The sequence below is a fragment of the Saimiri boliviensis genome, chromosome 10 (assembly GCF_048565385.1).
Source record: "Saimiri boliviensis isolate mSaiBol1 chromosome 10, mSaiBol1.pri, whole genome shotgun sequence".
In the NCBI taxonomy this organism is placed as follows: Eukaryota; Metazoa; Chordata; class Mammalia; order Primates; family Cebidae; genus Saimiri; species Saimiri boliviensis.
The window spans coordinates 53,461,641-53,478,597 of record NC_133458.1 but is presented as its reverse complement, the minus strand read 5'-3'; the positions used below and the strand labels follow the sequence as shown (position 1 = coordinate 53,478,597).

The 16,957-nt window shown below is 37.7% G+C and overlaps 1 protein-coding gene and 2 pseudogenes across 3 annotated transcripts in view; all 3 read right to left on the bottom strand.

Annotated features, from left to right (window-relative positions):
• The window catches only part of FBXL13 (F-box and leucine rich repeat protein 13), a 230,032-nt gene that overhangs the window by 178,539 nt on the left and 34,536 nt on the right, over positions 1-16,957 (bottom strand). For 2 of the 3 annotated variants that reach the window (XM_074379286.1, XM_074379284.1), the window contains 4 exons: positions 13,708-13,775; positions 12,970-13,118; positions 11,783-11,892; positions 7,297-7,464 (listed from right to left, as the gene is read on the bottom strand). In XM_074379286.1, coding sequence (XP_074235387.1) covers positions 7,297-7,464; positions 11,783-11,892; positions 12,970-13,118; positions 13,708-13,775 — 495 coding nt within the window. Of the gene's footprint in view, positions 1-7,296; positions 7,465-11,782; positions 11,893-12,969; positions 13,119-13,707; positions 13,776-16,957 lie in introns of those variants that run through there. The other variant, XM_074379285.1, reaches the window with a different exon arrangement.
• LOC101037309 (SKA complex subunit 2-like) lies at positions 8,092-8,764 on the bottom strand (annotated as a pseudogene).
• LOC120365349 (arginyl-tRNA--protein transferase 1 pseudogene) lies at positions 8,092-10,009 on the bottom strand (annotated as a pseudogene).

Below are 16,957 nucleotides of genomic sequence, written 5' to 3'. Positions count from 1 at the left end.
AGGCCAAGGCAGGAGGATTGCTAACACAGGAGTTAGAAACCAGCCTGGCCAACAGAGCAAGAGACTGACTCTATTCTTTCAATGAAAAAAAAACTGAAAGAATTTTGAAAAAACAACAAAAAACCAAAGTTACTTTTGTTGTTTATTTCTAGTTTTATTTCATTGTGATCAGAAAAGATACTTGATGTAATTTCAACTTTTTGAATTTTTTGAGACTTGGTTTATGTGCTGATACCATATTACAATACCTACATGGTAATACCTATCCTGGAGAAATTTCCATGTGTTGAAGAAAACATTGTGTATTCTGCAGCAGTGAGATGAAATGTTCTGTAAATGTCCATTAGGTCCATTGGTCTAGAGTGTAATATCACTCCAATGTTTCTTTGTTGACTTTCTGTCTGCATGATTTGTCCATTACTAAGAGTGAGGTGTTGAAGTCCTCTACTATTACAGTATTGGAATCTAACTCTCCCTTTAGATCTATTAATGTTTGCTTTACATATCTGAGTGCTCCAATTTTGGGTGCATACATATTTATAATTCTTATATCTTCTTACTGGTTTGATTCCTTTATCATTATATACTGACCTTCTTTGTCTCTTTTTACAGTCTTTGACTTGAATCTATTATATCTGATATAAGTATAGCTACTCCTGCTCTTTTTTGGTTTCTAATTACGTGAAATATTGTTTTGTTGTTGTTTTTGGACAGAATCTCACTCTGTTACGCAGGATGGAATGCAGTGGCACAATCATGGCTCACTACAGCCTCAACCTCCTGGGCTCAATGAATCCTCCCACCTCAGCCTCCTGAGTAGCTTGGACTACAGGCACATCCCACCACACCCAGTTAGTTTTTTGTTTGTTTTTGATTTTTTGTAGAGATAGGGTTTCACCATGTTGCCCAGGCTAGTCTCAAACTCCTTAGCTCAAGTGATCCACTCGCCTAAGACTCCCAAAGTGCTAGGCTTATAGGGTTGAGCCACAATGCCTGACCTGGAGTATCTTTTCCTATCACTTCACCTTCAGTCTATATGTGCCTATATGTGAAACGGTTTCTCATAGGCAGTATATATCTAAGTCTTTTAAAAAAAAATCTGTTCAGCCACTCATTGTCTTTTAATTGGAGAATTTAGTCCATTTATAGTAAATGTTATTATTGATAGATGTGATGGTTAACATTAGGTGTCAACTTCACTGGAATGAGGGATGCCTAGATGACTAGTAAAATATTGTTTCTAATTGTGTTTGTGAGGGTGTTGCCAGGGGAGACTGACATTTAATTCAGTGGACTAGGGGAAGAAGACCCACCCTCAACATGGGGCCCATCCTATTGGCTGCCAACACAGCTAGAACACAGCAGGCAGAAGGAAGTGGGATAAATTTGCATGCTGAGTCTTCTGGTTCTCTTTCTTCTTCCCTGCTGAACACTTGCTTCCTCTCCTGCCCTTGGACATCAGACTCCAGGTTCTTTGGCCTTTGGCCTCTGGGACTTTTGCTAGTGGCTTCCTGGGGGCTCTTGGGTCTTTGGCCACAGACTGAAGGCTATACTGTCAGCTTCCCTAGTTTTGAGGCTTTTGGACTTGGACCGAGCCACTATTAGCTTCTCTCTTTCCCCAGCTTGTAGATTGCCTATTGTGGGACTTCACCTCATAATCATGAGAGCCAATTCTCCCTACTAAATTCCCTTTTATATATCCATATATCCTATTGGTTCTGTCCCACTGAAGAACCCTAACTAACACAATAATAGGTAAGCACTGACTACTGCCATTCTGTTACTTGTCTTCTGGTTGTTTGAAACTCCTCTCCTTTCTTCCTTTTTTACTGTTTTCCTTTGTGCATAAGTGATTTTTTTCTCTGATGTTATGTTTTAATTCATTGCTCTTTATTTTTAGTGTATCTATTATAGGTTTTAGTTTTATAGTTACCATGAGAATTACAAAACATCTTATAGAAATAACAAGTTATTTTAAACAGATTTACAACTTAACTTTGATCACAAAAAAAAGAAACAAAGGAAAAACTTAAAAGCTCTACACTTTAACTCAATCTACCACATATTTTGGCTTTTTGTTGTCTGAATTCAATTATTTTTATATTGCCTATATTTTAACAAGTTGCTGTAGTTATTATTTTCAATAGATTTATTCTTTAGGCTTCATACTAGAGATGAGCGGATTACACACCACAACACAGTATTAGAAGATTTTCAATTTGTCTGAATACTTACTTTTCCCAGTGAGTTCTATCCCTTCAAATGTTTTGTTTTTGCACATCAGTGTCCTATTCTTTCAGACTGAAGAACTCCCTTTAGTATTTCTTGTAAGATGCCTCTGGTGTTGATGAATTCTCTAAGCTTTTGTTTGTCTGGGAAAGACCACCTCTTCCACATGTTTGAAAGAAAGCTTTGCTGAATGGAGTATTCTCATTCAGCAGGTTTTTTCCCTTCAGCAATTTGAATATGCTGTCCCACTCCCCTCTGGCCTATATGGTTTCCACTGTTTGCTGTTTCTGGACAAACCAGAGCTCCTTTATGTGTTATTTCCCTCTTTTTTCTTGCCGCTTTTAGAATCCTCTTTATCCTGACCTTTAAGAGTTTATTACATGCCCTGGGGTAGTCTTAATTGGGTTGAATCTATTTGGTGATCTCGACCCTCCTGTACTTGGACATTTATATCTTTCTCTAGGTTTCGAAAGTTTTGTTATTATTTCTTTAAATAATCTTTCTATCCCTTGCTGTTTCTCAACTCCCTTTGAATGCCAATCACTCAGCGATTTGCTTTTTAGAGTTTATTCTCTGTATCTTATAGGCATTCTTCATTCCTTTTCATTCTTTCTTTTTTCTCCTTTGACTACATATTTTCACATTCCCTGTCTTTGTACTCACTGATTCTTTTCTCTGCTCAATCCATTCTGCTATCAAGGCCTGTAATGCATTTTTCAGTTCAACAAATGCATTTCTCAGTTCCAGGATTTCTGTTTAAGTGTGTGTGTGTGTGTGTGTGTGTGTGTGTGTGTGTGTGTGTGTTGGGTTGGGTTGTTTTGGGTTTTTTTGCTGTTGTTTTAATTTTAATGAGTTCTGAGGGGTTTTTTGGAGACAGAGTCTTGTTTTGTTCTGCTGCCAAGGCTGGAGTGCAGTGGCGCAATTCCGACTTACTGCAACCTCCGCCTCCCAGGTTTAAGCAATTCTCCTTCCTCAGCCTCCTAAGTAGCTGGGATTACAGGCATGGGGCTACCACGTCCAACTAATTTTTGTATTTTTAGTATAGAATGGGTTTCACCATGCCGGTCTAGCTCGTCTTAAACTCCTGACCTCATGATCCATCCGCCTTGCCCTCCCAAAGTGCTAGAATTACAAGGGTGAGCCACCATACCCAGGCATTTTTTGTTTGTTAAGACAGAGTCTCACTCTGTGGCCCAGAATGGAATGGAGTGGCACAATTTCAGCTCACTGCAACCTCCACCTCCTGGGTCCAAGTGATTCTGTGCCTCAGCCTCCCAAGTAGCTGAAATTACAGGTGTGTACCACCATACCTGGCTATTTTTTTTTCTTTAGTAGAGATAGGGTTTTACTACGTTAGCCACGCTGGTCTCAAACTTCTGACCTTAGCTAATCTACCAGCCTTGGCCCTCTAAAGTGCTGGGATTACAGGCCTGAGTCAACAGCCTACTGAAAGGGCAAAAGCTGAAGGTATTCCCCTTGAAAATCAGAACAAGACAAGGATGCCCTCTCTCACCACTCCTATTCAACATAGTACTGGAAGTCCTAGCCAGAGAAATCAGGCAATAGAAAGAAATAAAAGGTATCCAAAAAGGAAGAGAGAAAGTCAAACTCACTGTTTGTAGACAACATGATTCTATACCTAGAAAACCCCATAGTCTCTGCCCAAAAACTCCTTGATCTGATAAATAACTTCAACAAAGATTTAGGATACAAAATCACTGTACATGCACAGTGGCTCATGCCAGTAATCCCAGAACTTTGGGAGGCTGAGGCAGGTGGATCACTTGAGGCCAGGAGTTCGAGACCAGCCTGGCCAACACAGCAAAACCCTGTCTCTACTAAAAGCACAAAAAATAGCCAGGCATGGTGGCACATGCCTGTGGTCCCCGCTACTCCAGAGACTGAGATGGAAAAATCGCTTGAACCTAGGAGGCGGAGGTTGCAGTGAGCAGAGATTGCACCACTGCCCTCCAGCCTGGCGACAGAGCAAGACTCCGTCTCCAAAAAAACAAAAACTAAAACTAAAAAAAACAGTTGGGTTTGGTAGCCCATGCCTGAATTCCAACTATCTGGCTGGTTGAGGCATGAGAATCACTTCAACCCGGGAAGTAGAGGTTGCAGTAAGCCAGAGTCACACCACTACACTCCAGCCTGGGTAACAGAGTGAGGCTCTGTCTCAAAAAAAAAAAAAAAAAAAAAAAAAAAAATCAATGTACTAAAATCAGTAGCATTCCTATACACCAAAAATATCCAAGCTGAGAGCCAAATTAAGAATGCAATCTCATCCACAAGAGTCACAGAAAAGAATAAAATAAATAGAAATATCGGTAACCAAGGAGGTGAAAGACCTCTACAACAAGATTTACAAAACACTGAAAGAAAGAAAACAGAGAGGACACAAACAAATGGAAAAATAATCCATGCTCATGGACAGGAAGAATCAATATTGTTAAAATGGCCATACTGCCCAAAGCAATTTACAGATTCAATGGTATTCCTGTCAAAGTACCAATGACATTTTTCAAAGAATTAGAAAAAAAATTTTTAAATTCATATGAAACTAAAAAAGGGGCCAAATACCCAAGGTAATCCTAAGTGGGTCATGCGCAGTGGCTCATGCCTGTAATCCCAGCACTTTGGGAGGCCAAGGTGGGTAGACCACCTGAGGTCAGGAGTTCACGACCAGCCTAGCCAACATGGTGAAACCTCATCTTTACTAAAAATACAAAAATTAGCCAGTGGTGATATGCACCTGTAATCCCAGCTACTCAGGAGGCTGAGGCAGGAGAAGTACTTGAACCCGAGAGGCAGAGGTTGCAGTGAGCCAAAATCATGCCACTGCACTCTAGCCTGGGCAACAGAGTGAGACTGTGTCTCAAAAAAAAAATCCTAAGTGAAAAGAAAAAAGCTGGAGACATCACATTACCCAACTTCAAATTATGCTACAAGGTTATGGTAACCAAAACAACATGGTTCTGGTACAAAAGCAGACATATAGAACAATGGAACAGAATAAAGAGCCCAAAAACAATGTCACACATCTATACAGTCAAGGAAAACAAGAAACAGGGAAATAACTCTTCATTCAGTAAATGCTATTGTGATAACTGGCAAACCATATGCAGAATATTGAAACTGGACCCCTTCCTTACACCATATACAAAAGTCAACTAAAGATAGATCCAAGACTTAAGTGTAAAACTTAAAACTACAACAACCCTGGAAGACAACCAAGGAAATACCATTCTGGACACAGGACTCGGCAAAAATTTCATAATGAAGATGCCAAAAGCAATTGCAACAAAAACAAAAATTGATAAATGGGACCTCATTAATCAAAAGAGCTTCTACCAGCAAAAGAAACTATCAACAGAGTAAACAGACAATCTACGGAACAGTAAAAAAAAAAAAAATTGGAAACTACACATCCAGCAGAAGTCAAATATCCAGAATCTATAAGGATCTTAAACAAATTTACAAGAAAAAAAACAATACCATTAAAAGAGTAGGCAAAGCACATAATCAAACACTTCTCAAAAAACGATATATATGCAACCAATCAGCATACCAAAAAAAATGCTCAACATCACTAATCATTAGAGAAATATGAATTGAAACCACAGTGAGATACCATCTCACACCAGTTAGAGTGGCTATTATTAAAAAGTCAGGAAACAACAGATACTGGCAAGGCTGGAGAGAAAAGGGAATGCTTAGACACTGCTGGTGGAAATGTAAATTAGCTCAGCCATTGTGAAAAGCAGTTTGACAATTTCTCAAAGAACATAAAACAGAATTGCCATTCAACCCAACAATCTCATTATTGGGTATATGCCCAAAGGAATATCAATCATTCTACCATAAAGACAATGCATGCATATGCGTATCACAGCACTATTCACAATAGCAAAGCCATGAAATCAACCTAAATGCCCATCAACGGTGGACTGGATTTTTAAAAATGTGGTGTGTATATATATATGTATACACACACACACACACACACACACACACACACACACACACACAATGAAATACTATGCAGCCATAAAAAAGAATGAGATCATGTCCTTTGCTGCAAATTAGATGGAGCTGGAGACCATTATCCTAAGTAAACTAACATAGGAACAGAAAACCAAATACTGCACATTCATGCTTACAAGTGGGAGCTAAACTGTTAAGTACATATAGACACAAAGAAAGGAACCACACACACTAGGATCTACTTGAGGGTGGAGGGTAAGAGGATGGTGAGAATCAGAAAAGTGTCTATTGGATACTTGGTTTATTACCTGCATGACAAAATAATCTGTACAACAAACCCCTGTGACACACAATTTACCTATATATAACAAATCTGCACATGTACTCCCTGAACCTAAAATCAAAGTTAAAAAAAGAGAGAGAAATAGTTAGGGCAAGAATGACAGACTTATTACACAAAGCTCTACAATTTCTGTCATTGGCCAGGTATGGTGGCTCATGCCTGCAATCCCAGCACTTTGGGAGGCTGAGGTGGGTGGATCACCTGAGGTCAGGAGTTCAAGACGAGCCTGCCCAACATGGTGAAATCCAGTCTCTATAAAAATTACAAAAAATTAGCCAGGCGTGGTGGTGAGCACCTGTAACCTCAGCTACTTGTGAGGCTGAGGCAGGTGAATTGCTTGAACTCGGGAGGCAGAAGTTGTAGTGAGCCGAGATTGCACCACAGCACTCCAGCCTGGGCAAGAAGAGTAAAACTCCGTCTCACGAAAAATAAATAAATAAATAAATAAATAAATAAATAAATAAATATCATCAAAAGACTCCACAAGCAAAACTAAAAGCAAACATCAAGCACAGGGGAAAAAAATCTCCAAATATATTCCAGAGGGCTAATATTGCCAATATAAAGAGCTACTACAAACCAATAAGGAAGTTATAGGAATTACAATGTAAAAACAGACAAGAAAAGAGCAGGTAATTTGTAAAGGAAGAAATAATGGGCAAAAATATCCTTATTCTAACTCAATGCAATACATCAAGAGTAGGGTTACAGTATATAATGTATACTGAATTCATACAAACCTGCAATATTGCTCTTTCAGGTAACTGTGAAATGTCACATTCTAGAGTCTCATCTACAAGAGAGACTTCAGAAGAACTTTGTTCAGGAAAATTGGATTTTTCTGCAGAAGCTCCTCTGAGTAGTAACCTATTTCTCCATTTTTTCAATTGAAGCTCATGTTTTGATATCTGCAATGAAAATAATTTAAAAATTGCATGGAATTGCTATAAGGGTCAAAAGAGATGACAGACATAAAGCACAGTGCTTGACACAAGGATAGCACCAATTGAACATTATTTATGATCATCATTACCACATAAATTGTAATTTTTCATAAGCATGTTCAATGTTCTCTGAACCACCAAAGTATTACAGATCATTTGCATTAGTTGTCATAAAACACTAGCACAGGCAGTCACCTTGAAGGGCTGATTTGGTCTCTCTTTCACAGATGAGAAAGTGAGACCAACGAAGTCAAAGCTCTGGCAATTAAAAAGCTGGTATTTGGTACATGAAGTGAAGGTAACTGACATACAGATAACAAAAAAAGAAAAAAAAGAAGTAATGTATTTGGGAAATTGTCAAATTTTTTTTTATTGCTTAAACATTTTTTATTTATAGTAAAACATACATAAAATTTATTTTAACCACTTTTTTAAATTGTTTTCTTCACTTTTTTTTTTTAAATTTCAACTTTTATTTTAGATTCAGAGAGTACAGATGCAGGTTTGTTACATGGGTATACTTTATGATGCTGAGGTTTGGGATACAAATGGTCCCAACACCCAGGTAGTAAGCAAAGTACCAACAGAGAGTTTTTCTTTTTTCTTTTCTTTTTTGACCCTTTTGGCTGAATTTTATTCATATATTATCTGTCCTCCTTCTTACAGTTTGTCTCATGAAAGGCATCATTATCCAGTCATTGATGCCAAACCTTCTTCACCAGCCCCCAACCTCTAGGCATCAAGTGTTAATAAGACATATTCCTAAATTTATCTGGAATTGAGCTCTTCTCTTTCAGAGTTTCCTTTCCAAGTCCATTTCTTCATAAATCTGGCATGTGAGATTTTAATTGCTCTGCGCAGTTTTCTCTTCTTCAGTCAATGGTGACAGCTCCAGGTCTGTTTGCTTTTGAAGGTTTTGTGTCACATTCATAGTCTTATTCACAGCAGCACAAATGCGGCTCTTAGACTCTTTCGGCTCAACAGCAACTGGTTTAAAGCGTGCACATAAACTTTGATATCGAGACTTTATCGCTGACAATTCCTTTAAAAGTGTAACTGGATTTTTCTTGCCAGCAGAATTAGGATGATTAGTCTTGATTTCATATTCCAGCCGGTACTAAATGTAATCCAGATCAGACTCAGCTTTCTGGAACATCAGTTCCAGCTTATGGACTTCCGCCTTCATGTCGAAAACAAACCCTTGCCCCACTCCCTTCCTTTTATCACAGCCTCCAGTGTCTATAGTTCCCATCTTTAGGTCCATGTGTACCCAAGGTTTAACCCACTTAAAAGCAAGAACATGTGGTTTTCTGATTCTGTGTTGGTTTTCTTAGGATAATAGTCTCCAGCTGCATCCATGTTGCTCTAAAGGTGAAGTGCAGAGGAATCTTGTGAACTGGCTCTCAGTTGGCGTATCAGGTGAGTTCTTGTGAATAACCATCTGGTAACGTTTATAGACCTGGTAAGACTCCAGAAGTGTGGCTTTGAACTGCGAACTTGGTGGAGATGATCTCACCACCCTCACCTCTAACTTGTGTGATGCGTTCTCTGGTAAAGATTCAAAAATTAAATCTTCAAGTGCTTTGGGCTGGTTGGAGTTAGCCTTTGCTGGAAACAAAGATGGTGGCTGACCTTGAGCCTGGAAACCGTCATGTCCTCCAGCTGGGTTCTGCTGCATGAGTTTTAACCTTTTCCTTTCTTTCCGGATTTCCTTTGCTTTTCGACAGGGAGGCTTACTCAAATCAGCCCCTTTGCCTGGCTTAGGAACTGTGTGAACTTTAACTGAATGTGATGGTTCACCGGAGCCCAACTTCTCTCCTGCGAAATCTTGTGACTGAAGTAACTCATGAGGTTCTTCTTTCTTGGAGTTTTTTCCTTCACTCTCTAAACTCTCTTTGAGGTCATCACTGAGCGTTTTAAGATCACACTGTATATCCAATTTATTTATCAATGCAAAGTCACCCGCAACAGCATCATCCACTGTGGAATCCATGGGCTCATCCTTACAACTTCCTTTGGGAATCTCCCCTTTAGCCAGAAATTTCAACATTTTTTTCAAAACCTTCTTGTGAGATTTTGAAGGCTGAAACTGTAAAGGTCGGCACCTTATTGTGTACTGAGGACAACAAGTTTGATTCACGACAGGTTTGTACACATATTTTCCACTTCTTCGCCATCCTCGGTCTATGAGATCCTGATAATCCTGTACTGTCATGGAATGTGCCCACATGCCTGTAATCCCAGCACTTTGGGAGGCCGAGGCGGGTGGATCACGAAGTCAAGAGATCGAGACCATCCTGGTCAACATGGTGAAACACCGTCTCTACATTGGAGCGGCTGCCCAACTCGTTCTTGCAGTAACCACAGCGGTAGAAGTCCTCGGTGGGGAAATAGTCCACGATGCTGGGCGAACCCCCAGCCCAGAAAGCCATGGCCTCGGCCCCGCGAACGCTCAGGCTTTCGGCCCAGCGTCGCCGCCACTGCCGCCGCCACCCCACAATCGAAATTGTCAAATTTATTGTCACAGGAAGACCCCATTTTAACTTTTGATACGCTTCTGAAAACTGTGTAATAAATAAGGGTAGTATTTCAGTCATAAACATGTACACACAATACTGATGTAATATTTACGTGTATATATGTGTGTGTGTCTGCATATGTGTAGACATATGTGTGTTGTGTATATACACACACATGTTAGAGTTTGAGGAAAAAACACATGTGGAGCGCTTGACACACAGTTGTTCCCTGCCTCTGCTCCCAGCATATACCTGCTATCCTCTCTCCACTTAAGTGAACGTAGAATGATTGTTAGGTCAATAAATCATGTATCTAGAAGGAAAATGTTCTCTAAACACCAAATTAACTATATAATACACATATATATTAAAGATATTATTAGAGTATATATATCAACTACTGTGTGCAAAACATTATGCTCACCATATGGGAAGACTAAGAATACTGTCAGCTCTCAGGGACTTTTTTTTTTTTTTTTTTGAGAGGGAGTTTCGCTTTTGTTGCCCAGGCTGGAGTGCAGTGGTGTGATCTCAGCTCACTGCAACCTCTGCCTCAAGGGTTCAAGCAAGTCTTCTGACTCAGGCTCCAAGTAGCTGGGAATACAGGTGTCTGTCACCATGCCCGGCTAATTTTTGTATTCAGAGATGTTTAGCTGAAGGGGATGTACAGGGGCAGACTGGTCATGCAGTTACCTATTTCACTACTAGAGAATCAGTGATCAGGCATAGAGGGCAGTGATCAAAACACTAGTTTAATATACAAAGTGGTATAAAGCACTGAATGAACAGACTAACATGGTGTTAGGCACCCAAAGTAGAGCTGTTTCACTGGCAACATTGAAAAGGTAGTTCACAAAAGGCAAAGCCTACAGGACAGCCTACGAGACCACCAGTTCGAAACCCATAGATTATAAACTTCTAGAGAGCAACTCAAGTAACCTCTGAGATGCTTAAAGCACAGTGTGGGCTCTAGGATTGTATTAAGCATATGTAAGTAATAAATCTCATACTTTTTTGCTGTGTATGTGTGCTATTGTCAGTCTCAACATCTGAACTAAATTCAGGTGACAGGGCATTGATCCATGGGGCAACCACAAAAGAAGGGGATTTAACTTCACCCCACATTCTCTTTGCTATTTACCCTTACTTTGTATTTCAAAAATATTTATAAAATATTGTCTAAGTAACATAACTACAAAAAAAAAATCTAGTGTGTTTCCACATCTGACTTAGTGTTACTTTGAGCATACTAAACCAATATTAAGTAATGATAAACTAATAGCTGAAGTAAATTTTAAATTATTAAGTTAAAGAACAAGAATCCTAGCCAGATGCAGTGGCTCGTGCCTATAATCCCAGCACTATTGGAAGCTGAGGTGGGCGGATCACCTGAGGTCAGGAGTCAAGACCAGCCTGGCCAACATGGTGAAACCTCATCTCTACTAAAATTACAAAAAAATTAGTCGGGTGTGGTAGCTGGTGCCTGTAATCCCAGCTACTCGGGAGGCTGAAGCAGGAGAATCACTTGAACCCGGGAAGTGGTGGCTGCAGTGAGCCGAGATTGCACCATTGCACTCCAGCCTGGGCAACAAGAGCAAAACTCTGTCTCAAAAAAAAAAAAAAAGAAGAAAAACAAGAATTCCATCAAAAGTACATTATATTCAGGATTTTAGTATTTTCCACACACAGCATTATTATTTGAGGCAACATGAATATAACTGAAAAACTCAGATTGTTAAAAAAATTGTTTCAATATACAATACCAGCTCATCTTCTTTCTTTTTATTCTTGTATCTTGCTGTATTCCGCCATTTTGTTAGAATAACAGTTAGCTTGTGACAACAGATGATCCGTTGTATCCGCAATACCATATCTGAAGGAAATTTACTAGATTACTGTATATATTAATAGTTATAGCTATTTCAAAAAAAAACACAAAGTGATTTAATATTCTATAATGTTTATAATATGAGCCAATGTTGCATCTGATCATTTTTGTTTGGTTTTATTTACACTTGAAATTAATTACTTTTGTAATTAGTAATTACAAAAGCATTAGTACTCTCCAGAGCTTATTAACATGGAAAATCACCTTTGCCCCTAGAAATTAAGATGTAATAGCTGCAATAGAAATGTCAAGACATGTATCATTTCTTTTTTTTTTTTTTTAACAAGGTTGTTCTCTGTAAAACCTGAACTTCTAAACTTTTTCATAAGAAATACAGTCATAAGGTAGCATTTAGATCCAATGCCTTTGAATTTAATTTTATGTCCTACCATTAACCAGTTCCTAACCCTTTGTTACACTAATGTTAAAACCTTAAGAGGGTCCACTCTGACTGAGGTACCAACCACAGCCAGTCAAAAAGAAATGATTCTCTGGTTTGCAACAGCCATAAACAAGTTATTATCTGGAGAGCTGCAAAAAAAAAAAAAATCTAAGCAGAGGCAGGAGTTCTTGGAGATTATACTGAGTGGGCACTGATCACATGAAGGTACCTCCCACTCACTCAGTATAACCCCAAAGGTCTTAAGAGAAAATGATTTTTATTTTTAAGTTTCCTCATATATACATTAAATGTAATATTTGTAAAAAGCATAAACCTCTCCATAAAAATAAACCTCTCAATTCTGCTACCTGTCTATATTATTTGGTACCCATCCAGCTCTCTGTTATGTAAAAAAGCTCACAGTAGATTCTATTTACATTCATGTATTCACAAATGCACACTAGATTTAATTTTTAATAAGCCTGTTTTTGATTAAAATAAAGTTCTTTGAGACAAATCTCATTTAAGTATTTTTAAATTAGTGGCTCTACCTTCATTTCATGACAATTCTTTAGACATAAAAATGATAGGTTCTCTAAGTATACAAACTATGCCTAACTGTATTTTAATTATTTCAATAAATGGATACAAAAAGTAATTGCTGCTATGTAAGGATTTACTTTTAAGTTTTTCTTTCTGGTCTTCCATATAAGAGTGCCAGTGATGAAATACAGATTTTTGAAGTCTGAAACTGTACCATGTCACTGCTCTGTTCATTTTATCAGCCAGGACAAGATTTTCATTTGTACGAGTGATGTCTCTCCAAGTGCTGCAGGCAGAAAACATTAAAAAAAATTTTTGATGTTAGGGCAATATATCAGTAAATAAATTAAGAGGAACAAAGAATGGTATCTCCTTTATGATCTCAAAAGCCACAGCATACAAAAAAACTTCTACAAATTCGGTGTGACCTGAGGAATTCCTAATAGTTATAGAGAAAAATGGAGATTATATGACAGTCATATTTCTTTTTGGATAAAATAAAGAAATCATGGAATAAAATCATGTTGTCGTAACTCCAATTTACCATAAGAATCACCAAATGATGTCTTGTTTAAAAGAATTCCAAAACATATTTGGCTCCAAGGATTTCAGATAAGTGAATTGAGAAACTACATTTTTAATTTTAAAGTTTTATTTTTTTAGGAAAAGATAGTTATATATCAAAGTAAAATATATATCTTGACTAAGTAAAAGCTGACTAAATATGAAAGAAATATATAACATCAAGTGGTAGAATCATGATTACATAGATAAAATCAGCACAACTGGCCGAAAGTTAATTTTTCTTTGTCTGAAAAACATCAAGAATAAAAACACAAAGAGGAAGAAACTGCTTATAAAAATCACATTCTTACCAAAAATGAGTCTTTACTAAATGTCCAGTATAAAAGCTACATGCTTTTATCATCAATTCTGGAGTCATCTAAAGTAAATAAATAATTGAAATAATGAATATTAGAAATAAATGGAATGCACAGGCTACCTCTGCAAGATACTCAAGAAAGGGAGCAATGGATGTCAAGAAGGAAGGGAATTGGGCAGCTAGAGACAGGAATGGGTGGAAAAAACTACATACCATTTATGTTTTGGAATTTTGTGTATGCCTATAAGCTATTTTTTTTAAGTTAAAATCACAGCTTAATACATTTTCCCATTACATCTCACTTAGTTTGAAGCATTTTAAGGTAAGCATTATGGCATTGTTATGATAAGCTATATTTATAATAGTAGAGAATTGCAGGTCTGCTGTTCACCATTAAAATGGAATGATTTTCTCAATCATTCTGAATCAAACAGAATGATCTTCCCAAAGGTATATGTAAACTGAGATTCTCTTTTCAACATAGAGGAATTCCTCATTTACCAAGCAGGAATAGGAAAACCACATAAATTAAAAGTCTAAACCATGAAATATACTTAAAGAGATGCAAATTTATTGCTTACAACTATTCACAATATCATGTGGCAATAGCTAACTGAAATCATCTATACCTTCTGTGCATTCTTTCATAAGTAAAGATACTATTATATTAACACATTTATTATGGCACATAGCTACTGTTAAGTGTTAACGGTGTTAGGTTTTCCTCTTATTTTATTGCCACTTTGCTTACTATATAGATATACAAACATATGATCACATCTATTTGTTGTATAAATAAGTTCAGTTGAAATCTATACCAACAGCCAGGAATTCTGAATTCTACTTTTCTAAGGCAAATGTTTTCTCCTTTGCACATTGCTGTAAATACTTTGTTAAATAGACAGATACGGCATACACATATTCATTATAAATTTATTTTAGGCATACAAGGAAGGCCCATAGGCCCCCTGATATTCTACCTCATGTTCAATGACATTTAAAAATCCTCAGTTTTTGGTCAGGCATGGGGGCTCACATCTGTAATCCTAGCACTTTGGGAAGTCGAAGCAGGCAGACTGCCTGAGCTCAGGAGTTTGAGATAAGTTTGGGCAACGGTGAAACCCAGTCCCTACTACAACAGAAAAAATTAGCCGGGAGTGGTGGTGTGAGCCTGTAGTCCCAGCTACTCGGGAGACTGAGACAGAAGAATCGCTTGAACCCGGGAGGCAGAGGTTGCAGTGAGCAGAGATCGCACCACTGCACTCCAGCCTGGGTAACAGAGTGAGACTCCATCTCAAAAAAAAAAAAAAAAAAAAGAAAGAAAGAAAGAAAAGAAAATCCTCATTTTTGATAGAGATTAAATGTAAATTATCCCTACAGTGAGGGAAAACATAAATGATTGAAGTCATTCTTCACTAAATTCAGATTTTTATAGAAGAAAGGAATCCAGATGAGTAAAGAAGGAGTACTGAGGATATTACAGCAGGCAGAATAAAAAACAAGAAGGGAATGAGGTGGCAGAGGCAGACAATTTCATTAACATTACAGTTTTTCAGTCCTAATGTAGGTCCCTAAATTTCATGAGCCTGATTCTTTTTAGATGATATTACCTGAAAAGTCCTAAATACATAACTACAGTGAATGATATAGGTCATAAAAATATGAGTATATGATCAAATGAATGTCATTTAAAACATTACAGTAATAATGACTTTGAAAAGAATTATTAAAATTCAGCAAGTACCATTTGAACTCAAGTTTTCTTTCCTGATGATCAACTCTTTAAAACAGCATAAAAGCATTTTCTATTCTATTGTTGAAAGAAATAGTTTAAATCCTCATTAATTCACAATTTACAATATACCAGAATTTTTGTTGTTCTAATATTCCTTTTTTAAGAGTTTCTCTTCATCAATTTTTAGTTTAACTTAACATTTATTGTTCCCCAGTTTGAAAGAAAGAGAAGAAGGAAGGGAGGAAGGGGAGGGAGGAAGAGAGGAAGAGAGGGAGGGAAGGAAAGAAACAATTAAAATCATGATTTTTCCTTATTATTATTACTGGTATCCTCTTGTTTTCTTCACAGAGAAAAGCAACTTTAAGAAAGCATCTACAAAGGACTGGTGTGCAAGAGGACTCCAGCCCACTAATGCCCCATTCCCCACTTGGGGGTGGCATGTGTTGACTCCACTGCAGCTCTAAGGAATCTCTGGCCAATCCAACCATTGGGCACATCTGGACCACTTAGTCATACATGGCTTCACTTCCTACATTCATGTTTCCACCATCCACACTCCAGCCAATGACTTTCCAACCTTCATAGTCATTGCATATTGTTTAACTGCTTGTGATTGGAAAATATTCTTCCTCTCACCTTTTAACTCCAGCTGGCAGTGCTTTGCACGGAGTAGGAGCTCAACATATACGTACGTACTGATCAATCAACAGAATTAGACGCAGGTCAATTCTCTGCCATCTGACTACCACAAACAAAGGGAAAAAGATTCTGATAACAACTTTGTGGGGAAGTCAGTGGAAACAGCACATTAGTGCTGGCTATAGATGACCTCAGAGTGCCCTCACATAACACTCACACCACAAGTGCTGCTGTCCCCAGACACCTGTAGTTATAGATAAAGTGAGAGAGGAATGGATAGTGCATCACAATACGATTTCTAAGAGTCCAGGTACATTATAAGGTTAATTTCTAGTCTGGAAATAAAAGAAAAAAAATCTAGCGTAAGAGATGATTTTTAAAGTTAAAGAGTGGGAACCTGTAAATAAATAACAAATCAGTTGTGAAAGAAGTTTTGTAATATTTAGAGTTTGACACTACTTTTTTAGGCCAGTGGCCTACAAGAAGCCAGTTAGAATCACCTGTGCAACTTCTTATAAACTACTCAGGCTCACTACCCCGGATTTCTTAGTCCTCCACTCTTACCCTCTCTAGGAATTACTGCTGTGATGAGTCACTATTATTACTGAGAGTATGTCTTATCCTTCACGTACCCTGGGGACAGATGAATGTTAAGGCCCACTTTTTAAGCTGACTTCCAGCAGCATATAATAGCACACACACTAGTTTCAAGGAAACCTACTTTTATAGATTAAGAGAGAAAAAGAAGTGAAATACAAAACTGATTTCTTTTTGAAAAGATGCTATATGTAGTATGATTACAACCCAGTACTTTAAAAAAAAAAAACAAAAAAAAAAAACCAGTTAAAAAATTTCATTCCTCTGCCAA